Source organism: Artemia sp. Qi Xiang Cuo, chromosome 15 (assembly GCF_049724085.1).
Source record: "Artemia sp. Qi Xiang Cuo chromosome 15, ASM4972408v1, whole genome shotgun sequence".
NCBI lineage: Eukaryota > Metazoa > Arthropoda > Branchiopoda > Anostraca > Artemiidae > Artemia > Artemia sp. Qi Xiang Cuo.
Window position 1 is genome coordinate 22536404 of NC_142808.1, and position 24989 is coordinate 22561392.

The following is a 24989-nucleotide window of genomic DNA, read 5'->3' on the forward strand; positions in this document are numbered from 1 at the left end:
ATATAGTTGAATAAAATATATAATTATATAAATAAATTGTATAATTAATTGATGAACGGCCTTTCATTTATTTTGGCCTGGTTATTTGTTTGTTTGATTCAACGTTTCTTCTGATGAATTTACTTCCAAAGGCTAGTTTTTTCTTCTCCCTTTTTTTTGAGCACTGAAGAGAGCTTGGCAGAGGTCCTTACGGAAATTTCGGCTTTTTATCCTCTTTATTTATTTAATATTATATATATATTAAAATAAAATAACGTAAAATAAATAATAAATTAAGTAAAATAACGAAAAGCGCTTGAGTAAAAACATTTTTTAATAGCAAACTGTATTTTTCTCTGTAGTCAAATGGTCATTGCAGAAAGCTTTGATGACAAATTTCTGAGCCTAACATACGGCTTTTGAAATCTGAAAACTAAGAAGGTCACTACAAGAAATGTAGAAAAGCTTCTTAAAGCCAGTATGATGAATCGTAATTTTCCTCAGTGTGCTATGTAGGTCAGGCTATGTAGGTTTAATGAGGCCAGGCGGGGTCCAAAGCCTAAATGGTTGTTATTAAAAAATTGGTCACAAAAATACAGATAGTAAAGGGACAGACATGTACGTCAGTGGGAATTTACGATTTTGTACTTCACCTCCTCCCATGAAGATTCTTGAGGCTCAGGGACTAGGTGGGGGGTTTCAGATTTTGAAACCCCATGCGGAAGTTTTTATCCGACTCGTAAAAACGTAACGAAAATGGATATAAACAAGTTTTGCTACGTTTTTTTCCGTACCCCTCCCCCAAAAACTAATACGTATGTGACTCAGGGATTCTTTTACTTTCCATATTTAGACATTTTTTGAAATTGCCAACATTTCCCATTAGCAGAGTCACTATTGCACGATTAACAAATTAAGAATGTCGTTAGTTAAAACAGAAGTCAAAAATTGTAGTTGTTCGAAGCAAATGGCGTAGATGCGCTTTTTACTGAATTAAATTTCCCGGTACTTTCCCATTACATGGGTATTTACAAGGAAGCCAGTCACGAAAAATCAGTTTTTGACGGGTAATTCAAGAGGCGACTTCAGAGTAATGCAATCCATAGCGTGGTTTTTATTGCGTATACGATACTTAAACTGTTTTTTTGGGGGGAAGGGGGGGGAGGTACCTAGATTAGGTTAGGTTACGTATTTAATATATGCTATGCTTTACCCCCCCCCCCCTAATGTGCAAATATATAGCCAAATTTGTTTATAAACTATTGTATATTCATCCTGTTTTATTTTATTTCATTAGCATTAACCAGACTTGACTTTTTAGAAATGCCCATATAATGGGAAAGTACCAATTTCCCCACTTGTCAAGTTTTGATAGCTCAAACATATGAGCATTGGGGAAGGGGTAGGGAAATTTTTCGCAAGCCATATTATGAAATAATCGTAAAGAAATGGATGCTTGCATTTGTATTTGAATTAACTCTTTTCGATCTCGTAATAATCTCAATGCTTTATAAGAAAACTAAGATGTTCTCAGAGAGAATCAGTAAGACTATGTAAATCAGAAGGATCCAAGTGACACAAACACTACCCTGTTTATTTTCCCCTTGAGAACAGCAATTCGTTCGAGACGATAAGGCTTTGATATATCTGTATTCCATTTTTTTAATGAAATAACAACAAACGGATTGAACAATTTTAGTTGAACTCAAATAAAACAATCCGACCTTACATAAGATTATGGTCAGTCTTTTGAAAAATAACATTAAGCAAGCAGTGCAAATTGAATACAAGCAATAAATCAAAATGATTTTTTACTTTTGTTGTCAATTCAAACATCATGATGAACGAAAAATTGCCAGATGTTGAATTTAAGAGCAAGCAAATGCTAGTTTTTATCCACTAAACCGACTGCTTGGCAACAATCCAGAAACTTTTAATAAAAACGGGGGGGGGGCAGTATCTTACGTAAAACATAAAGTAGAAGTTAAAATACTTCTTAGACTACAATTTTGCTTCTAGCAACTCGGCTATAGTAATTCAAAAGATGGTATGTAAAAGATGGTAAATTGAAATAAAGGGTTTGAAACACAAATATGGCTTAGGAATTCAAGTTAAAGCAATTTATCGACATCAATCTATTTAATAGAGTACTTATTCAAATATCCCTTTGAAAAAGAATCAATTAATTTAGTATTAGCGCAACCGCACAACCGCATTACGGTAATTTGATACCTAAATAATCATTTTCCGAGCCTAAGCGTAGGCTGGCCGTCTCAAAGACAAAGGGCCCCTTAGCGAATTTTCCCAGTATCACAGGGAACTCCCAAAGCAGTCAAATTACTCAAATGATATTTCCATAAATTTTGGTAAAATTGATAGGGGATCTATAACGTGTCGATAGTTCGAAAAGCTAACGAAAGACTAATTTAAAAGAAAGAAATATATAGTCTTTTATTAATTGATAAGCAAATTGCTGTGTATTCAATGTACCTACAGCACAAATAATATATCCCCGTGTCAGCAAGGTTTTCAATCAAAGGGGGTAGCACCACAGGGAACTCTCAACACTCTCAAATTGTACAGGTGATATTTCATTTTGGCTAATTTTCAACGTTTTCCAAGCAGTTGTTCTAAGACATATTTAGGGACAAGCCTTTCCTGAACTTTAAAAATAAAACTGCTCCGTTTAACAGATAAAACAAAATTCAGACTTTCCCATGACATAAGTTTGATAAAAACCTGAATGCCTGTATCTCTGGCACAAAAAGGGGAAGTTACTGGTTTTTCTAGAACTCTTGGGAAGGCGGCTGACTGCTTTTAGTTTTCTGTCGTTTACTCAGATAGCTCATTCAAGGTCTACAAGTTATGGCAGGACCGCCGAGTCAATTATAAAAAAAAAAAAACTAAAAAAAATTTATAATAGATGAGACAAAGCGATTCTTTAAGGCAGTGGTTCTCAAACTTATTTAGAAACTGCACCCACTTTTACGAACAGAACCATTTTAGATATCCCTTCTACCGGTACTAAGTAAACTATAGCTAACATATAAATAAAATTGCCACTCCTAGAGTTAAAGGGTTGTTTTTTTTTTTGGCCGGCCGTGTACCCCCTAAACAATTTTGCGTACCCCTAAAGGGTACGCGTACCAGTTTTAGAACCACTGCTTTAAGGTATCAATGGCCTTAAATCTGTGAAAAAATATCCTACATCTGAAGGAAATGAAACTTAAAAACAATCTCAGGAAAAAATAACTAAAAAAAACGCTTTATGCCACTGAAGTTTAGAAAAAAGTAACTTCTCCTTTACTGAACTTCAGTTTTAAAGTTCTGTTTCTCAGCTGTTTTCAAGTTTCATCCCAATTTTGCCATATATAGCCATTTTGAATTTTTATCTTTCATTAGAAAGAATTTTTTCCCGAGCTCGTTCTATTGATAAAGTCATCGCATCTAATGTTTCTCTTTTTATATTTAAGATGAGATTCCTAAGTAACACGTGGCAATATAGGGCCATTGGAACATTTGCTTTACCGAAACCCCAATTCACAGTGAGAATAAATTAGAATGATATTTAAGGGCTGGAGAGAAGTTGCGTTTTTTTTTTGCTTTGTGCATAGGTCTTGATGTAACAGATTAACACTGTCAGACTGAGTGCAAGTTTTCGAAACATTATTTCTTAAACTTTTTTAAAGCACCAAGCACAAATAAGGAATGGTCAGCCCTTATAAAGCACAATTTGTGCAGAGAAAACGTTGCCGTTTAATATGCAATGAAATCTCCGTCCTGCTAACACACCAAAAAGCTAGAACCCAACTCAACGTGGCCGTTCGATCAGATGACGAGGCTTAGGTGCCCGGCTTGTTAGATTATTTTTTTCTGCCAGTCATGGACATTGAACAGTTTCGGAATGATTTTCACGCCCCATTTCAGTTTTTTTTTTCCGTCTTTAAAGCCTGTATTGGTAACTGTGACTTTCTAAGCGATATTTCTAGTTGTGTAAGCATCATCATTTCTTGGCTCTTACCATCTTTTGATTCAGAACGTCCACGAAATTACAAATTTTACCATATATAACTATACATATACCATATTTTTTTAAGCCTGTAACACTTGAAAAGAAAATTTAACTCAAAAGTTTTGGAAACTAAAACGGAAAAAAGATATAAATAAATAAAAAATACAGCCGAACAAATTTTCAGAGCAGGAAAAATTTTCGGCAACTAAACAAAATAATTACAATTCTACATCAATACTCAAGGCTGCGCTCAAGAGGAACCAGGGAATTCCCCCAGATCCTCCCACAAAAACGACACAAGAGATAAAATAATTTTCTCTTTTTTTAAAGTGAATTCTCAAACCGCCAAAAATCATACATTTTGGTAATTAGTAAGGGGGGGGGGGGTATTTTGGATTGGTCTCAGGGTTGGAGGTTAATTACTACAGTTATTAATAGAGTATTAAGAATTTTGTTGATGAAACTGACAATTATAGGAAGGTATCATCCTACGTAAACAGACCCGGGGGGGGGTAATGAAAATATTTTTTTTCGATATGTTCGTTGTACATGGATTCAAATAATTACTTTTCAGTCACTGAGCATGCCACCTCCTCCCCCCGACACATACAGCTAAGTAAACAATCCTAAGCTGAGAGTGCATGTAAATTTCAATTGACTGCTTGGTATTTTCGTCTTACAAAAACTGGAATTATGGAGGCCCACACTCCAAATATGAGTTCCTGAGCACAGCCTTGTTAATACTACAGCATAGATCAATTAATTAATCTATTACTACGGTATATTGTGTTATTACCACCATAGACTGATACAGCCGTATCGATGTTCAGCTCAATAGAAAATACTACCAATCTAAATATTCCAATTCGAGTCTACATAACGTGAGGTGATATTTTCTACCTCCAACTTCTACTACCTATTAACCACACCTTATCGTTCTTTTGAACTTTATTTTCTTCCATTTTTCCAGGTCTATCCTTTGCTTGGCATCATGGGGGTTGCAATTACTGGAGTGGTCAGTTTTGCGTTGTACGCCCTCTTTACGAAAGATGATGTAGTGTGAGTATAAAACCTTGTAAATAATTAAATATATTAACACATATTGAAAGAAACACTTTTTTATGCCCTGTTACAGAAATGACGAGTAGCATTAGAATTAATCAAATCCAGGAAAGTACTTTTTGAGAGACTGGTATCAAAGTAAAGGATCCAAATTAAATTGGTTGAGTTCAGTTATTCATTCAGGGCGTCAATCCAGGAAAATTTAGAAGAGAATGGGTGGGGGGGGGGTGGGTTAAAATGTCTTTTTTCACAATCTAGGGGGTGGACAATTTGTTGTTTTTTTCGAATTTTAATGCAAATATATAAAAAAGTGTTTTTCAATGAAAATATCAAAATATAGGAGGCAATACCCCTTCCCCAATTGGCACCCCTGTAATCTTTCAGTAAACAATTATTTGGTCAATTTTCTACAAGTATGATCAAATTTGGTAAAAGTTGAAAAAAACAACAGGAAGAAGTTAAATGATTTTCCTTTACTCTTAACGTTAACGTAAGACAATCAAATATTCTCAGGGGATTACAATCACTGCTACAAAATCAGTCACCGTATCGAGCTTTATAAATGTTAGAAAATAAAGATTGTGAGAATCGAAGACATCTTACGACAACAAGAGACCACTACAACAGACTAATTCTGCACTTTTTGAAAGCACTGAGTTTCTGGCGTGGCGGGACATTGCTATGTTGAGTGTACAAAACTCGCTTCAATATTTGACACCCAATTAGTACCACCCTTATGGGCCACTCATGGCGTTAATAAAAAGGTAACTGGTTATAAAGTTGTCCTGTAAACTATTTTATGGGGCTCAAAAATATATGGTACTTCCATAAAATCAACCAGGTTGATCAATAGAAAACTGAAGCTTTATAATGAGAAAAGCGGGATTAAAAATACATTAAATGACTAAAATTAGTTATATATTATTTAGTGCAAATGTATTGTAGCAACTAACTTTATTGTTAAGCGTATTTGGGGATTAAAAATATTTACGATTGAAAGACAATACCATAGATGTGCGCAGTTTTTTTCCGGAGGTGACAAATTTCGATGGCAGAATTCTCCAAAACAAAAGTACATTTTGAGAAATTTGTATGAAAGTATGGAGAAAAACATAAAATCACAACAATTTAAAGGGGACCGTCCACACCTTACTTATTATATATCCAGTACTTACGTATTATCCAGAACACACTCGAGAAGTTTGTTTTGTTTGATCTGAGTAAACGTCTTTCTCATACAATGCAGTTATATTTTAATTAAATATTTGACATATAGAGGTGGTTAGGTTAGGCATTTAATTTAATACGTTCTATGCTGCCTGCTTTCTATAATTCTTTGCTGAAGTTTCCATAGTTTTGTTTCTAAAGAATTATATTTTCATCATTTTTTTGTATATTTCATTATAATTAACCTAACTTTACTTCTTGAGTGTGTTCTGGATAATACATAAATACCGTTTGGCCTTTTTAATTCGTAAAAGCATGAATACAACAACGGCAACACCTTGACAATCAGACTCAAAAGAAAAAGAAAGATAAAAGAATTTGCACCGTCACTTTTTAACCTTTGATAAATTGATTATTGTATGCTAATGCTATCTCCGAGTTGCAAAAGGCACACGTGGCTTCAAGGGTCCATAAGTGATTTCAAAAAGAAAAGAAAACGTGCATATCTTTTTCATTAGCTCCAATGAAAGGCCAAGTTTATTTATCCGGAGCTAGAAATTGTTGTGCAACGGTGTTGACGAAACCTTAGTAGAAGAAACGTATGTATATCCGGAGGAGTATTTGGGCACCTGGCCCCTCCAAAAATCCAGCGATTTTTCCTATGATTTCTTATAAATCCTATATCCATCAATTTTTTTTTTTTTTTATTTGCTTCGAATTCATGCCCTTCCAAATACATTCCTAGGTAACTGCCCCTTCTACCCAAATTAAGAAAACAGTTTTTCTTAGCTTCAAATGTAAGAGAAACAGAAAAAACGCAAAAAACTGGAACTACGTTTCGAGTTTTTAATTGTTATGGACGAGCAGTACTAGCTTCGAAGATAAGAAATAAAATTATACCAAATGTTCAAATTCCAGCTGTTTGTGCATCCAGGAAAAGGACATACACAAACTTTGGGAAAAAACCTATTGAGGCCACATAAGAAGTAGGAACGCGAATTATACCAATTGATGTGGCGCATTTCGCTAAACACAGAGCTATAAATATTCTTCAGAAAAAAGAATCACATAAAATCTTTTGAATTGACACGCCCAAAATGACTGCTTTCAAAAAATCTTGATTCAAACCGTCCTCCTATACAACAACCAAATAACTTTAATGTAAGAGATACTAAAAAGTTGATATCGAATTTAGTTTTTCGATTCCGAAGGAGCGACTAGTCTTGACTCTTGAGTGTCGACATAGACAACTGGGAACTGGCATGTGGAGGATTTGTTCCTACCGAACCTCAAAAACTAGTTATTCAACTTTCTCATTCGCTAATTTTTTTTTCTTTAAATTGTTACAATCTACAGGTAAAAAGGCATGTCTTAAAAAAAAATCGCCATGTCAACAAAATAATTTAGATAATTAGACACATGTCGCTTCAACCGTTATCTGAATAATGAAAGCGTAGCGTTTTAGCTTCGTTTTATTTTGGGATGAATAAAAGAGAGTAAAAGCTGTCGAAGTGTGCTTGATCGATCAACCAATAATTTTCTGTTCCTTTTTCGAAGCCAATCCGATATGAAACGGCGCCTCAGTTTAAACGGTGTGACAAGTCAAATAAAATCAATTTTAGATTTAATCCTATGTATTTTACCGTCATCTACGCAGTATTTTAGAGGAAAAAGGGTTTTTAGAAGGTCAATAAGAGGAGAGGAAACAACCCATATCCAAGACTGTGGCCTATCTACAAATAAAAGGGATTTCGGGTTCCATGTCGCCAGAACTGTTGGAAAAAAGTGGTATCTGAGACATTTATAAGGCCTAACATTAGTCTGCACATAACATTATTTCAACATAGAAAATATACTGCACGGTAAAATACTAGGGGTAAAAATTATTATTATACTCCACCTATAGTGTCTGCCAGGTCCACGTTTTCTTTTTTTATAAAGGGTATACATGAAGAAACTAGAAAATTTTAGTGGTTTTAAAGCAAAATTGAAAGAAAAATTATTAAGTAAGTATGAATTCTAGTTTTGTTTGTTTTGGAGGTGAATTAATTTAATTCAATTTAAATTAAGTTGTAATTGCTTGTTGGTTTGTGAGTGCGACCCCACAACATGAATATGGTATGTAGTTGCTGTCCCTGTAGTATTGTTATTATTATTCTTCTTTTTTTTCTCTCTCTTTCTTTCTTTCTTATTATAGTGAATTTAAATGACGTTATATGTATTTTTTTACCTGTTTCACCCCACGTCAACCGTTTGGTTTTGGGTGAATCATATTGATTATTGTATTTAAACTTTTTGTGAGTTAATTAAATTAAAATAAATATATCATGGATACCGCGCATAAAACAAATGTCTTAAAATCTAAGAAAAATAATTATATTTTTCGATGAAGTGGGATATCTCCCCACGTGTGTGTATTCTTTTAATGAACAGTACAATAAAAATTATAAAAGCAGCATCGAAGTACCGAGGACAGTGAAAATGACATGTAATTGTATGAATTGGTTAAGTGGAAACTTGCACAAACAAATACATCTTAAAAGCTAGAAAAGATCCAACTTTAAATGAAGGACCTCAGTATGCAGTTACGTAATGTTTTATAGTAATGGGCACCAAATGAAAAAAATAAGGTACTTGTCAATTAGCTGGAACCCATGCGATATATTGTATACGGAAGATGTTTAAGAAACTAGCCAAACGGGTTTCTTTCAATAGAGAATTGGATTGCAAACCGTGGTTTGTCATTACGTTTACAATATTTAAACTTTTGTTTTGGGGGGTTTAGGGGGGAGGGAAAAGGTACCTAGGTTAGGTTACGCATTTAATATATGCTGTGCTTTACCCCCCATCCCCCTAATAGGCAAATATATAGCCCAAATTTGTTTCTAAACTATTATATTTTCATCATATTTTGTTTTATTTCATTAGCATCAACCAAATTTGACTTCTTGCGTGGGTTCCAGCTAATTGACAAGTACCAAAAATAATAAAAAATAAAGAAAGAAAAACACGGATGATAAATCAGTAAAGGCTAAGCAAGATATACGAAATCAAATAGCTTAAGAAGCTGTATAGCCTTTTTTGAAGGTTTAATTGACATTATGTCAAAATATTGTTATCGTTTGAACTTTTACGGGCGATAGGCGTTGACAATTTTAAAACCAATTATTAAAATTCAATTGAACTAATTATTTGTATTTAATTGAACAAATTATTTAACTTTATACAAATTTAATTTTTAGTCTAGTGATACACTTAGTAGTGAGACAACCAAAATTTTTTTTGAGAAAATCATGGTTTTTAGGCATGACAGAAAATATTTTGAAGTCCTTGACACTTTAAAATCCAGTAAAAACAATTAGATTCTTCAATGGAGTTAGACACCTACCTTTATACGTTTTTTTAAATAACCTAATAAAAATAATAACATACAGCTTTAATGATCTCACGAATAATCAAATAGGTTTTCTAGTTGATGTAGTACGAAAAGAAAAAGAAACTTCATCAATTAGTTACTTGCATTTATATTTATACGCAGTTAAGAATTATGAGTGCATTTAACTGAGTAAATGTCATGGTTAGTTTATATATGGTTTGCAGTAAGTAGTCACATTGTCTTAAGTTTTCGTAAGACCATAGTATGGTTTATTATCTTCACAAATTATTTATATGCAAAGTAAAACTTTACTAAAAATAAACGAAAACACTGGAAACGCTCGTATAATTACGAGAGGATACCCACTGAAAAATCGCACACACCAACTGATGCACGTCATGAAGAAGCATGGGATGGCAAAACAAATAGCGCCCCGCCATGGGCTGGAGAGTTGCAAACACCTCGCTAAAATATCACTAAATTCTAAATTTCTAAATTTTAGTCAGAAGATGTTAAACAAATCCCTATAAACGAGACTGTTAAGTGATTTTGATCTTTAAGCTGACAGCTTTTCTTTTAAACGTAGTTTGGTCTTTGTTAACCAACTCTAAAACACTCCTTTGCGCACAATCTTCCACATATTTTTCAATTTTGAATGTGGGATTTGGGGTGGGGGAATATATGGAGTAGGATGAGTGGGGGGTTTGAAAACTCGAGTCCTTGTGAATATGACCTCAATTTAACTAGATACTAATCACTTTTTGCGAATGCCACAGCTTCAACAATCCAGTGGGGAAAACTACAGCTTTGCCAAAGAAACTCGCGGTATAACGATTATTAGTGTCTGATATTTATTTTCTAAAATCCATGATTTCTAGCGACAATTTTAGTTTTTCATAAAAACTCAATTGCTTTAATGTTGGTTGAAATCAGCTTAAAATAGAGTCCAAAGATTATAAAAATTCAAATTAGACTCCGTTTCGATTTAAGCCTGCTTTTTGGTACCATTCCAAAAAAAAAATCACGGCGAAATTAACAGAAAAGCAGCGGAAGCGCAAGACAGAGTTGCTAGCTGGACATTATACCGGTTAAAATTATATAATTTTTATTTATTTTTGTAGCCCGTAATAAGACATACATACCCTTTGGAATGCCGCTTCATTATATTCAAGCAATAAGACACTTCAAATTCGTTATGTGTAGGCTACTGATGAACCCTCGAAACTGAAATGTGTGAATGATTGACGAAACCGTAAGAAATCCAGGAAGCCATTGCAGTAACAACAAAAATACGATGTCCCCGCCAGCGGAAAAGGTTTCCCCTCTGACATGTGACATTTGTAATTAACGTCCTCTTAAATCAAATGTCATTAAGATTCAAAGGTGTTTCTGGCTCATCCCCACTTTGCCAAAACTACACCACTATTCTTTTCCCTTTCCAGGGAAATTACAAAAAAAATAGTGGCCTAAAAATGCATCTAAGGTTTCGGTATCTTCTCCACACCCCCATCTCCTAAACGTTTGACCTATGCATATCTACGCGTAATTAACCAGCACTTTCATTCTTATGGATATTTTTCTGAGTTTCAAGGAACTAGCTCATTATTTCTAGGGGTTCAAATGTCAATCCCCCCCCCCCCCAAGCTCTCGAGCCTTCCAATTTTCCACATATTTTTTTTTTTGTACTTGTCGGTTATTGGAAACACCTAAAAAGTTGAATTAGGTTAATCCTAATGAAAAAAAAAAAAAAAATGAAATAATACTTTAGAAACAAAATTATGGAGACCTAACCCCCACCCCTAATATACAAATATATAGTCCAAATTATTCAAGTCCAATGTATTCTTTCAAAGTCCAATGCATTGTATCACCATCACTTGTTTTTGTAGCTATGAAACCGGTTTTCTCATATGTAACCTAAGCGTGATTCACTAATGCGTTTCTAATAGCCGACAAGTACTTTTTTTATATATTCCATAATTCTCTAGTTTGCGGTGCTTTTCTTAAATTTATCACTACCACCACCCCTCTGTTTTGCTAAAGTTTGCATTTGTCTCTGTATTGTCTAGCACAGCAATATAAGTCCCAAAATTTATTTATAACATTTTGACAGCATGCACCAAAATAATAATGAACCCTTAAACCACAATGTCAAAACGAGTTCTATCTTTAGGCACAATAAGGGAGGGAAGACACCTCTTGCCAAAACCCTAGACAACGTAAGTGCTTTTGAAAACATGCCTCCCAAATCACCTTCCTGGGAAACGCCACATAAATCGTTCTTTGTTTGAGGCATAGCATGCACAGGCACGAACAAAAAAAAATTCTCGGATGAGGACGGAGGTACTGCTTTGAAAAAGGCATCAAAAGTAGCCCAAACTGTATAGACATTATACAACGTGATTAGAATCCACATAAATACTGAGATTTTGAGGGAGCGAGCCAAAAGGCAACTCCCGTATGCAGGGTACCAACTTATGCTAAATACACAATCATTGTCAGTAATAAATAATATAGGGTATACTTTCTAAACGAAGCACTGTAGTTAAAACATAAAAGGGGTTCTAATAGTCCAATACGGCATGTGAGACTAGACCGTGCATAAAACCACTCATGATAGAGAATCCCCTTCGGGTTTCGGTCAGGCCCAAAACAGATTACCCTACTTGGCCCCTTCCTCCCGCCAACTGAGTCAAAATAAGGTCACAAGTCCTTGTATTAGTTGTCAACATAGAGGCACAGAGGCTAAACGATTAGAGGTAGGGGGCCCGGTTACGAGATGTTTTTCCCGGAAGGGGGTCAAAACGAGTATTTTTCAAAGTCCTTCGGCCCAAAAACATGAAGGAGGAACACCCTGGGCTACCAGAAGGGTTTTTATTCTCCATTTTGTCTAAGGAACCAAAAACTACATAAACGTACACGGGTCCAACTTCTAGAAAAGAATCAATCTTTATGTCTTTTTTTTTTCAAAGCAGTATTGTTGCACAATGGCAACAAGCGAAAAGGCACAAACTACAGTTTATACAATTATCCAGTATGATCTTTCCCTATCTCACCCATTATAAAAACCCGGACCGAGGTGCGAGTGCTCCAAAGAACGTTTTTGCAGATATAAACATAAGCGGCATTAGACCTTTTCACGGGTAGACAAAGAATATTCACCTACGGAACAAGTACTGACAGAACCACTTGGCCGGCTCAACCAATAAGTGGACAATAAGTGCAGAAATAAGTGGGAGGAGCTTTTTGTTCGCACCGAGAATGAAGAGCCAGAAATCATTTGCGGTAAACTTACTGGATAATTATATAAACTGTGGCACAAAGAAACCAGGACTTTGGCTATTTCATGGCTTAAAAGACTATTTACATTGTGGAAGCACCCAACCCCTTCCTTTATCTTAGGGGAAAGGAGTCAGAAACACGACAAGTGCGTTTTTAGGACCACAGTTGCCCAATTTCCTAGGGAAGCCTTCATGCCAGTTTTTGGAAAAAAAAGGGTGAAACAATAATGCTAAATTAAGAGGCTGCTTTGAAATCATTTGCAAAAATAAGTTCCTGTTTTGGGTAGTTTTTACACTTCCAGGATCTTAATTATGCTGAATCATTCAATATAGGTATTAGCCCCTTTTTCCTAGACCACAAAGGTATATATATATATATCTTGTAAAAGCTCTTCAGAGAAGCTATTTCAAACCTACGATACAATCTCGAAGCAGCTTGTTACAAAAAATTATTAATTGAAACTCAAAAGTCCTATCTGGAAATTTATACTTGTGTTTAAAAACAAACGGGGGTATATTTTCGGAGCGTGCTAAATTCGGAACGAAAAGGGCAAATGATATGAAAATCACTAAAAATATATTTCAAATCATAAGACTTCTGGGGAATGTATAGCGCCCGTAGATGTGTAATCCCGCCAGGGCCTTTTCCAGGAATTTTTTTTTTTCGGGAGCATTTTACACAAGAATCTTTTCAGGGGTGCGGGTTACGCAAAAAAAAAACTGCAAAAAAAATTATTTATATTCATTTGTAATACATTTTAACGAGTCAGACGAACATTTCGAGGGGGGGGGGTCAAACCCCCTACCACCACCCCCCCACCACCCCTTCCCTGGATACGACCTTGAATCCCGCCTGCTGGTTATGCATTAGAACAGTCTTCTGCCGGATAGATAATACTACTTGTTAAACAAATCTAGGCGCCTTTATTAAAATTGTTTGCATTATATCTATAACAAAAACTTAAATCAAAATCACAAACTGAAGACACGAAAAAATGTACTTAAGTCCCAGTGATGGATCCAGGGTATAGGATTAAGGGATTGGCGGCAGAAATTGCAACACCTTTACAGTCTCGTATCCAGTGGTGTCAGACCCCCTAGATTTTGAAATATACATTTTCATTGAAAAATACCTTTCTGGTACTCACTGAAAAATTATAAAAGATAAGTTTCTCCCCCTAAAATTTGAAAAATAAATTTTGCCCTCCCCTTTCTTCACCAAAATTTTCGTTAACTGACGTTACTACTCATGTCAACGTAAATAAAGACTTCATAAAAATATACTGCACCAAAACAAGGGGATGATCTACCCCCCTAGACATGGGAGCCCATAAGCTGAATTTTAGAGGGGGGGGGCTTACCTGGTCTAATCGGCACTTCCAATGTTGTATAATAGAAATCTCAAAACAATAATATAAAAATATAAGGCAGCATCCTTCCACCAGGAGGGCTGGAACCCCCCTCTACCCCCCCCCCCCATTATAGGCGCACATACCCCTAGATCCTTCATTGGCCATTCCAAGTTCTAGGCCTATTTCTATGCATAAAATACGTCATGGTCAACGACGTATATCGGTTATTTACAGCATAGTCTAAATTATGAAAATATCCATTCAATTTTAAAATTTTGTGCAATTTACGACTAAACATATTACTTACTATCTGTTCCTTCAAACCTTTTTCTGTTTGCAAAGAAGGACTTTATTTAGTTTCGAAGCAGTTAAAAATGCAATTGAGAACGTTTTTAAATACGCAGTAAGCTTGTAGCTGACAAGATAAACGTTTGTATCAGTGACAGTGCTTCGGATTTTTCAAACAGTTCGTGGTAACAAACTGTGAGCAAGGAGCGACCCGGCTCAATAGTAATCGAAACTCTAAAAGACGGAATTTTGATACCAATAGATACATCAAAACTATTACATTTTTATGCTGATTTCAAATATATAAATTGCATCAAATTTAATCTTACTCATCAAAAGTTACGCGCCTGAGAAAATTTGCCTTATTTTTGAAAAAGGGGGAAACAACCCCTAAGTCATAGAACTTTAATGAAAATCACATCATCAGATTAAGCGTATCAGAGAACCCTGCTATAGAAGTTTCAAGATCCTATCTGCAAAAATGTGGAATTTCTTTTTTTTTTTCCAGAAGAAAGATCACGGATGCGTGTGTTTATTGTTTTTTTTCCAGGGGTGATCGTATCGATCCAATAGTCCTAGAGTATCGTGAGAGGGCTCATTCGAACGGAAATTAAAAGTTCTAGTGCCCTTTTTAAAATTCGAACTTTAGCGTAGAGAGCGAACTTCAAGTTCGTTTCGTAAGTTAATTCGTAAGTTACGTCAGAACAAAATTTCGAGAAAGCCATTTAGCCAAAAAAGGTAAAATTAATACACAAATTTCGTTTTAATTATTCATGTACGGTGAGCCAAAATTAAAGCTGCATTAATTCAAAAACGTTCAAAAATTAAATAAAAAAAAACAAGTTTTTTAACTGAAAGTAAGGAGCGATATTAAAACTTAAAACGAATAGAAATTGTTCCGTCATGAAAGGGGCTGTCCCCTCCTCAACGCCTCGCTCTTTACGCTGAAGTTTGGCTCTGTCTCACAACTTTATTTTTTAAAACAATAAAACACTTTTGCGTAAAAAGCGAGGCGTTAAGGAGGGGACAGCCTCTTTCATATACGGAATAATTTCTGTTCGTTTTAAGTTGTAATGTCGCTCCTTACTTTCAGTTAAAAAAAACTTGTTTTTTTAAATATAATACTTGAAGAGCGAACAAAATGCCAAAGAATTTTCTAGGTGAGTGGGAGAAGCGTTCAAAGCTGCAAAATTATTCAACACTTATTTTCGTTGTTTCAGAAGGGTCAAGCTCGTCACAAATTGTAGATACAAATCGTTTGGGAAATAAATGGAAAATTGATTAACTGTGTTTCTAAGTAGCATGAGACGATCCTTCTTGAGATTTCGAAGGAAAAGAGACAGAAACTATTTTCCTTGGAAAATATAATCACACAAGATTTACTTCAAAGGGCTCAAACGGTTGAGGGTTCTAGTGTTTGGATCTTCACATAGAAGTCACACCAAATGAATTAACAAATTAATTTCCAAAATTCAAGAAGTGGCGCCTCGCTTTAGCATGCAATATGTTTGTGCCGCCATTTAGCTATAATCGACATTCAATCATTCAATATACGATCAAAATTAACTTAGAAATTAGTGTAACTAGAGACAAGACGCTAAATTAAAAAAAAAAAAAAAAAGAAAAAAAAGATACACTGCTAATTCGCGATTTCTCTTTCATATCTTCGGATAATTATTACATAATGTGCTTTTGCCGGTACTGGTGCATTATATGGTCACTTCCAAAAAGTCAAGTTTGGTTAATGCTAATAAAAAAAATAAAACAGGATGAATATATATATAATAGTTTAGAAACAAATTTGGGCCAAGTATTTGCACATTAGGGGGGGGGGGGGTTAAAGCATAGCATATATTGAATACGTAACACAACCTAATCTCGGTACCCCCCCCCTAAACCTCAAAAAACAACATTTCAAATATCGTAAACGCAATCAAAACTATTCTTTGCATTCCATTTCTCAATAGCGGTCTCTTGAAAATAGCCAGTCTGGCGGTTTTCGTCTCTCATTAGTATATAAAAGCGACCATATAACGCACCAGTACCCTTTTGCCAATGGAACATTGGTATTTTCTGCCATGCCAAGACCCATCCCCATCCAAAATCAATTGTGGCATCAATACCCTGTGCTAAGTGTAAAAAAATATATAAGAAAAATTATAAAAATATATTAAAATTATTAACTCTTGTCTTGCATAACAAGTATTCAGTTCTTTCATCTTTTTGCCTACATTTTCCCGGAGGGTGAGGAGTCTAAAGCAGGACTACTCTTCCTACACGGTAGTAAACATATCTGTTTTCGTTTATGCCATTTCATTTCGTGTATTTATTCTAGAGTGAACAAAAGTGCAAAGCTTTCACCCTGGCAAAGAGTTGACCTTGAGAACCCAAAACCAAACAAGGTACGTAGCTAACTTATTTAATTCCGTTCGGGCATGGTTAAAAAGTTAAATAACAATTGACCATGTCCTAGTTCAGCACCGCCATGCACAAGTACTATTAGGTAGTGGGAACAGACGCGAAAGCCCCAGCCTCACACAACATTCTTCCCCATTGACCCTGCAGTAGCAAGGATCGAGACCCAGGCCCCGCATTAACAAACAGAGATCGGTATTGAGTGCGTTATATGGACACTTATATATTGTGCGAGGATACCAGTCACGAAAAACCCGCAAGATAGGTTAATTGTAAGAGACCGCTATAGAGAAATGCAATGCAACGCGTGGTTTTCATTGCATTTACGATATTTAAACTGTTGTTTTTTGGGGGTTTAGGGTAGGGGGGAGGGTACCTAGGTTAGGTTAGGTTACGTATTTAATATATGCTATGCTTTCATTTAAATCATTTAAACAATCATTTAAACAATTACCTTGAAAACTATAATGACTAAACAATTCAATCCTCGAGCGCCTCGGTAAAGCACCCATTAGCTACAAATGCACCCCATCAGGCAACAGCACATATACTTCATTTAAGCAAGAGTGAAAACCACTATTTTCACTCAAACCATGTAAATATATTAATCATGATTCAATTGCAGGAATGCACAAATTTGTATCCCTCCAAAAGACTCTCTCCCTTCTTGCACACAAAAAAAGTTCGAGGTAGTTAAGGAGTCATATAATAGATGAAAAAAAAACAGTCAATTTAACAACGTCAAATATACAATATATGTGTTAAAACTTGCCTTTATGAAAGGAGCCTTTCTCTAAGAAGAAATCAGCTTTCTCATTATTCGTTGAATTGTGCACATTATGACAAACTTCATAATTATGTATTAAAGTGAAAAAGCGGAGGGGAGATTTCACCAAACTAATCCCCCAGTGGCATCGCTCTTAATGAGGTCAATAAGGTCACTTCTCTCCATTGGCGCCCATAAGCTGAATTTTAGGGGGATGTGGGGGGCTTAGCTGGTCTAATCGGCACTTCCAATGCTGTATAATAGAAATCTCAAAACAAAATATAAAATACAAGGCAGCATCATTCAGCCAGGGGGGGGGCTGGAGCCCCGCACCCACATGGGCGCCCATACTTATTTCTGTCAAGACAACATGGAGCCCTTGTTTTAGCATTTCTCTTTCTAAGTGGCTAAAAACTGTCAGGTTCATTTGATAGTTTTTCTAACTTTAAAAATAGCAATGGATAACCCTAGGACAGGTACAATTTGCTACAAGGCCCATTTGAGATCTCCCAAGAACAAAGCCCAGGGAAGTTTCTGCTTTTTCTCCGAAATGAAATTGACTGTATCCTTCGGATCTGTGATTTTCATAAAGACTGCGCTAGTGATTTATGTTAAAATATAAAATGAGATAAACGTGCCAATTCTTGGTTATCAAAAATCTATATTGTCAACTTAAAATATGAGGTAGCCCCGACATAGTACAGTAAAACGAATTTAAGGGGGGGGGGCGTGGGATAGATTTTGTAAATGAATGAGGTAGAAACGACACAGTATAGTAAAATAAATTCAGGGGATGGGTGTTGGATAGACTTTTGTAAATGAATGAGGTAGAAACGAAACAGTACAGCAAAATAAAGGTACTTGTGCATTATAACTAAACCAGCGCTATACACGAAAGAAGTCAAGTTTGGTTAATGCTAATGAAATAAAATAAAATAGGATGAATACATAATAGTTTAGAAACAAATTTGGGCTATATATTTGCACATTAGGGGGGAGGGGGGGGGGGTAAGCATAGAATCTATTTAATACGTAACCTAACCTAGGTACCTCCCCCCTCCTAAACCCCAAAAAACAATCGTTTAAATATTGTTCACTCAATGAGAAACCAAGCTTTGCCATCAATTTATCTAGCAAATACCCGTTTGTCTGCTTTCGTGTCTAGTTTCCTTGTAGGGTCTATAGCGCTGGTTTAATTATAATGCGCAAGTACCAAAATTCAGGGAGGTGCTGGATAGACTTGTAAATGAATAAGGTAGAAACAAAACAGTACAGTAAAATGAATTCAAGGAGGTACTAGATAGATTCTGGAAGGGATTTGCTCCCTATGTGGAGATTTTAAGGTTGATATAAACCTTCACAACTGTTAAAAATGCGTTGCCAAGTTTAAATATCGGTTGATAAAATGCTAAAAAATTGTTATACTTAAACCTCAAAAGATAGGAAAAAGTCCAGGCTGATAAATTTTGTGGTCAGATTTTGCTGTTAACACAGGAGTCATGCTAAATTTTCATAAGGAAATTTTTAGAGTCGGATAAATAGGGAAAACTAGCAAGACTCTGGCCTCTACACATTTTTGTAAAAATCCAGCTTAGGGGCTTCTAGCTATCACAGAAAGTAAATGATTTAGGTGAATGAAACTTTCATGAATGAATCCAGAGCCAAAAAGGTAACCTGAGAAGGTATTGCCAAGCTGCTATATATACCCTCTTCGGTACTTTCCCACTATATGGGCCTTTCTAAACAGTCAAGTTATGCTAATGAAATAAAATAAAATAAATATATAACAGTTTATAAACAAATTTGGGCTATATATTTGCACAATAGGGGGGGGGGGTGGGGGATAAAGCATAGCATATATTAAAAACATAACCTAACCAAGGTACCTTTCCCCCCCCTAAACCCCAAAAACAACAGTTTAAATGTCGTATATGCAATGAAAACTACGCTATGGATTGCATTACTCTGTAGCCGTCTCTTGAATTAACCCGTCAAAAACGGTTTTTCGTGACTGGTTTCCTTGTAAAGGCCCATATAATGGGAAAGTACCCCCTCTTCTTACTTATAAGGGTTATAACATTGCATAAATGGCAGGTCTATTACCCGTCTGAATTCTGAAAAACAACATTTAAGGTTAAAGTTGAGTTTATGATATTTCCCATTGGCTTTGGTTTTGTAAATGCAATTCCTGTCATTTCAGAGGAATTTTAGGCCTTTTCAGTTTATTTTCCTAAATTTAAAACTAGATTTACAAATTTTTAAAGATTATAAATTGAGATTGAGCAAAGGTATGAAACCCAAAACACTTTTCTTGTGCTTCATTTGAGCAGCTCTATTTTGCAAGGTTTAAATTTTATAACACATATTGTAAAAGGTCATTAAATGTAAGTTATCCAGTAGGGAGAAGGAGTTGAGTTAGGGACTTCAAAATATCTCCTCATTCACCAAACTCAAATACTCTGTTAGATTGCAAAATGCCCCTAAACTGGAGTTTTACCCCTTTTTATAATTATTTATTTATTAATACCAAAATACGGTAAGCTTTAACAAGCTTTTTGCACTAAACAATTATAAAAAAGTCTATGACAATGTTGATGACATAACATAAACATACAGTAACTAGAACCTAATAACTGAAACATACAGTAGCATACTAAACTAACTGAAACATGAATGAATGAATGATTTTATTCAGTGATTAAACCCGTACAGAGTATTTCACTATCTAATCTACAAAATATAGCATAAAATATCAGAAACTGAGAATCACAAGCAAAATACTAAACACCACACAGAAATAAGGAAAAGGAAAAACAATAAATTGACAACAATTATTAGCACTTAATAGTAATTAAATGAAGGAAAAAAAAATTATACAATATCTATCTATTCTTATTGTTTGGGTGAAATATTTGAAAACGGCATACCGAGCCTCTTTGATGAACCAGATAACATTAATATTAAAATTATTAGAGTAAGAAAAACCTTGTAATTTAAATTGCATTTCAGTTCTTTCATTTTCAAAAAAATTACCCTCAAACAGATATAAAGTGTTTTCGTCCCCACAATCCCAAGTGGAACAATTACTTTTATAAATGCTGTATAATAATTAATTTAATTTACAGTCGCAAGGTGCAATATATGTCAGTTTATACTTAGGATAGAGTTTTGCGACTTGGAGAAGGTCGATATGATCAGTAAAAAACTGAAGTGTCCAGGGCTTAACAGCTTGGCAGAATAGCTCATACCATTTCATATATAGGTTTTTAATAATTGAAACATACCAAAAAGTCTATGACTAAACAATAGCACTATATATAGCACTAAAGCAGTGCTATATAATAGTACTAAACATACCAAAAAGCACTAAACAATTATAAAAAAGCCTATGACAATGTTGATGACATAACATAAACATACAGTAACTGGAACATAATAACTGAAACGTACAGTAGCATACCAAACTAACCGAAACATATCTGTTAATAGCCTAACTGAAACATACCAGAAAGGTATGTTTACTTTCTATTTCTACTTTTACTTGAATTATAAACCAATTCAGGGTATATATTTGCAAATTAGGGGGTAGGGGTAAATTTTATTTCTTATGTAAATGAGAGGTAAGTTTAAACTTTACCCCATCCCCCCTAATGTGCAAATATACACCCTGACTTGGTATATATAGGGGTGGGGGTAAAATTCGTTTCCGAAAAAAATGGGTATTATATTTGAAAAGAGCATTAAAAAAGGTGGTAAAAATTCTGCTTTAGCTACTTTTGGCTATTTTGGAAAGGGGTTGGGTTAGGAAAATGAAACTTTCAGGGATGGGTCCACAGGCTTCATCCTATTTTGTTTTATTTCATTAGCATTAACCAAACCTGACTTCTTGTGTGGGTACCAGCTAATACAACAGTACCCACAAAGGTCATATGATGAAAAAAAAAGTATAACAACAAAACAAATCTAACAAAAATGAAAACGGAACACCACGCAGACCTCTCATTTTGAGCTTGCCTCTACTTGAGGGGAAAGTTCACAACAATTTTACCAGGAAAGGGCTAAAGTTGTTTTTTCATAGGTCACATCCTTTCCAGTTTTTTTTTTTTTTTTTTTTTTTTTTTTTTTTTTTTTTTTTTTTTTTTTTTTTTTAGTAAAGCATTGAAATTAGAAAACAGACTTAGCCTAAATATATGTCTAGGCTACTTTCAATTCGGTCAATATCTACGAAATCATACTATTGAGTTAGGAATAAAGTGAATACATCATCATTCGATGCCTTTTTTTATGCTGATTATGAATATAATAAGCATTTCTATCGGAAATGAATTTCAGCCCCCCCCCCCTATAACGGCTAAACCTAACCAACTTCGTACTGTGCCATTATAGGGGAGGGGGGGTGAAACTCATTTCTGTTATAAAAGCCTATTATATTGGTTATAAGCATAAAAAAAGCATCGAATGGTGTATTCACTTTTGTCCTAACTCAATAATATGATTTCGTAGATATTGACCTTCAATTCTCCACTCAATGCTCTTTCTGAAATATAGGCTAATAATCAATGCGGTCGCAATCCCTCCCCCCTTTTTTAGCAGGGGGAGGGGGAGGGCCGGGGCGATGGTCAGCAACCTGATCGCGGTGCCCCTGCTTGTGCTAATCTAAGCTGACCAGTTCGTTGCAACGTGTTGCACCGGAATCATACTCTAAAATCTGGTTGATAATTTGCCTGTCTAAGAAATTTGTCTGAGTTTCGTAAAAAGGGGGAAACAACCCCTAAAAGTCAAAGATTTTAATAAAACTCATACCATCAAATTTGTCGTTCTTGGCGAATACCAGCCGGAAAATCCCCCGGAAAATACCTCCCCGCGGAAAATACCCCCCCCCCCACGGGAAATAACCTCACGGAAATCCCCCCCCTCCAAAAAAAAAAATACCCCCGTGGAAATTAAGGCTTTTCAAATTTCAAATTATCAACCAGGTTTTAGAGTATGAAGGGGGAATGGGGTGAATGGTAAGGGGGATTTCAAAAACTTAGAATGACCTTTAAAAATCTGTGAGTTATAGCAATGGAACCTTGCAAAATAGATCTTTTGTTTAAATAAAGTACAACAAAATTGTTTTCAGCTTCAAAACTTTGCTCAATCCCAACTTATCAAGGAGGCACACTTGTCCCTCTTTAAAGAGGCGACCCACCACAATGTTAAGCGATTTCCGGTCATAGCGGTCGCAGAGAGACGGCGGCGATCGAATTTTGTAGCCTAAGCTCAAACTAAGAAACATGCAAAATTTCCGACTTTATCTTCATGGGGGAGGTAAAATTCTACTTTAGTTACTTTTGGCTATCTTGGAAAGGGGTTGGGTTAGGAAAATGAAACTTTCAGGGATGGATCTACATGCTAAGGTATGTCCAGGGAAGGTACTTTGAAGTACCTACCTCCACTCCTCCCCCCTCTATATAATGGTAAATTACTGCTAAAAAAAATTACTGGTAAAATAAAAAGAAAAAGCAAACATTTCGATTCGATCACCGATAACCAATTTTCAGGGATCGCAGCATAAGCTAAGGGTACCAATTCGGGAACAGGGAGGAAGCAAGGACGTTGTTCCATTCTCCGCATAAAGATGCAAAAAGGCATTTCTCAAAAATTTCAAGGGTATTTTTCGCTTGAGCCAAAAAAAGCACCCAACTAAAGTATTTTGTAATTTTTCACCCTTCCTGTATGTGGGCCTGTATAGAAAGAACATTATAATATAATGGTATATATTATAAAGAATATTATAATTTTAGTGATTTCTAGTGAATTCTGGTCAATAATCTAGTGATTTATGTACTGATTCAGTGATTTTTTTTCACGAATCTAGTGATTTTTTCTCACCGGGTGGCAACCTTGAGGAGATGAGGCTTTGGGTTCCAGCCAACCCCCACACACAATTATAAATTATTTATAAAGTATAAGCATATTTATGTATTTATAAATCGGTGGATGTACAAATCTTTGCTTTTGTTGCAAGCAAGGGCATCGTTTGGGGGCGGATAGGAGTAGTTCCCGTGCCAATAATTTGGAGGAAAAACTGTTATAGAGCCCATATCTATTGTATATCCGAATAGGGACCCTTCCTGTCCCTCTTCAGTAAAAATGCTGGAGCTAAGCCCCTGGTTGCAAGTTACAGCTGTGGTTTCGTCACAATTGATATAGCCTATTTACGGTGAAACCCTTTGAGAAATAGCACAAAAAGTGCCATTTTAGTGTCATATGGCACTTGCAGATGGCAGAATTTATAAAAAGTACGCAGATATGAGAAACAGATTTTTAATGAGCCATTAAGAATCCCTCTATGATGTTGCAGTTGCCCGCTAGACCTTTTGAAAAAAAAAAAAAAAAAAAAAACGGGAGACAGATCAGTGCTACCGATGCAAAAAAAGTGCTTTTCCTTGTTGTTCAGGGAGGGGGACTGTAACTTCCCTGTACAAGGTTTTGACCACTTTGATTCCAATGGTACACTTTTCATTTTGATCTGATGCCATTTTCGAGGGGTTTGAGGCTTTTTTCGAAATCACCATAAATTTCTTTTCGCAATAAATTTTTACTTTTAAGACAAACCGAAATAATAGTTAATGTTCCTGAGTCAGTGTTAGATAGGAATTTTTTTCAGCAGGCAGTTTTTTTCAAAACGCGAATTTTAACTTTTGGTTACTATGGGCTGTGGTTCGCTCTTTACTAGGTTGCAGCTACCGCTGCAACCATGATACGTTGCCGAGACATGCTTAAAAACAATGAGCCAAGAAAATGCCTGAAAAAAACAAACAAACAGTGGACATCAATATTTATGATACCATACATGCGATACCAACACGAACGATACCTATACGTGCGATGTTCATAAGCTTAGTTCCACACACAGGCCTTTCTCAGGGACTATCGACGGCCATATTATCGCCAAAACCATATAAATTAGACTTTTGAACTATGTTAAGCAAAATGGCTATCTCAAAATTTGTAATGGACTTGTTGTGGGGGTGGGGGCATGTAGGGAGGGGGGCTATTTGCCCTCCAATCTTTTCGGTCTCTTAAAAAGGACACTTACAAATTTATTATCCTTTCTAATGAGCTATTACACACCTGTCTATGATGCGCTGGCCACCCTCTAGCCCTTCTAGAAAAAAAAAGAAAAAAAAAGGATACAGATCAGTGCTACCCATGCAAAAAGTCATTTTCCTTGGTGTTCAAGTTGGGGGACTGTAATTATCCTACAAAAGTTTTTCGACCATACTGATTCCAATGATGCACTTTT

General features: G+C 35.5%; 2 protein-coding genes across 5 annotated transcripts in view; one reads left to right on the forward strand and one right to left on the reverse strand.

Annotated features, from left to right (window-relative positions):
• The window catches only part of LOC148943454 (cytochrome c oxidase associated subunit FA4L3-like), a 153756-nt gene that overhangs the window by 78815 nt on the left and 49952 nt on the right, over positions 1 to 24989 (forward strand). For both annotated transcript variants that reach the window (XM_089101681.1, XM_089101682.1), the window contains exons 3-4: positions 4962 to 5050; positions 16853 to 16919. In XM_089101681.1, coding sequence (XP_088957807.1) covers positions 4962 to 5050; positions 16853 to 16919 — 156 coding nt within the window. The remainder of the gene's footprint in view (positions 1 to 4961; positions 5051 to 16852; positions 16920 to 24989) is intronic.
• The window catches only part of LOC148943455 (RNA-binding protein Musashi homolog 1-like), a 141459-nt gene that overhangs the window by 21447 nt on the left and 95023 nt on the right, over positions 1 to 24989 (reverse strand). Inside the window, exon 1 of one of the 3 annotated variants that reach the window (XM_089101680.1) lies at positions 10739 to 10784. The exons of the other annotated variants lie outside the window; for them this stretch is intronic. Within the exon in view, the coding sequence (XP_088957806.1) occupies positions 10739 to 10758 (20 nt within the window). The 5' untranslated portion in view covers positions 10759 to 10784. Of the gene's footprint in view, positions 1 to 10738; positions 10785 to 24989 lie in introns of those variants that run through there. 3 annotated transcript variants of the gene reach the window in all.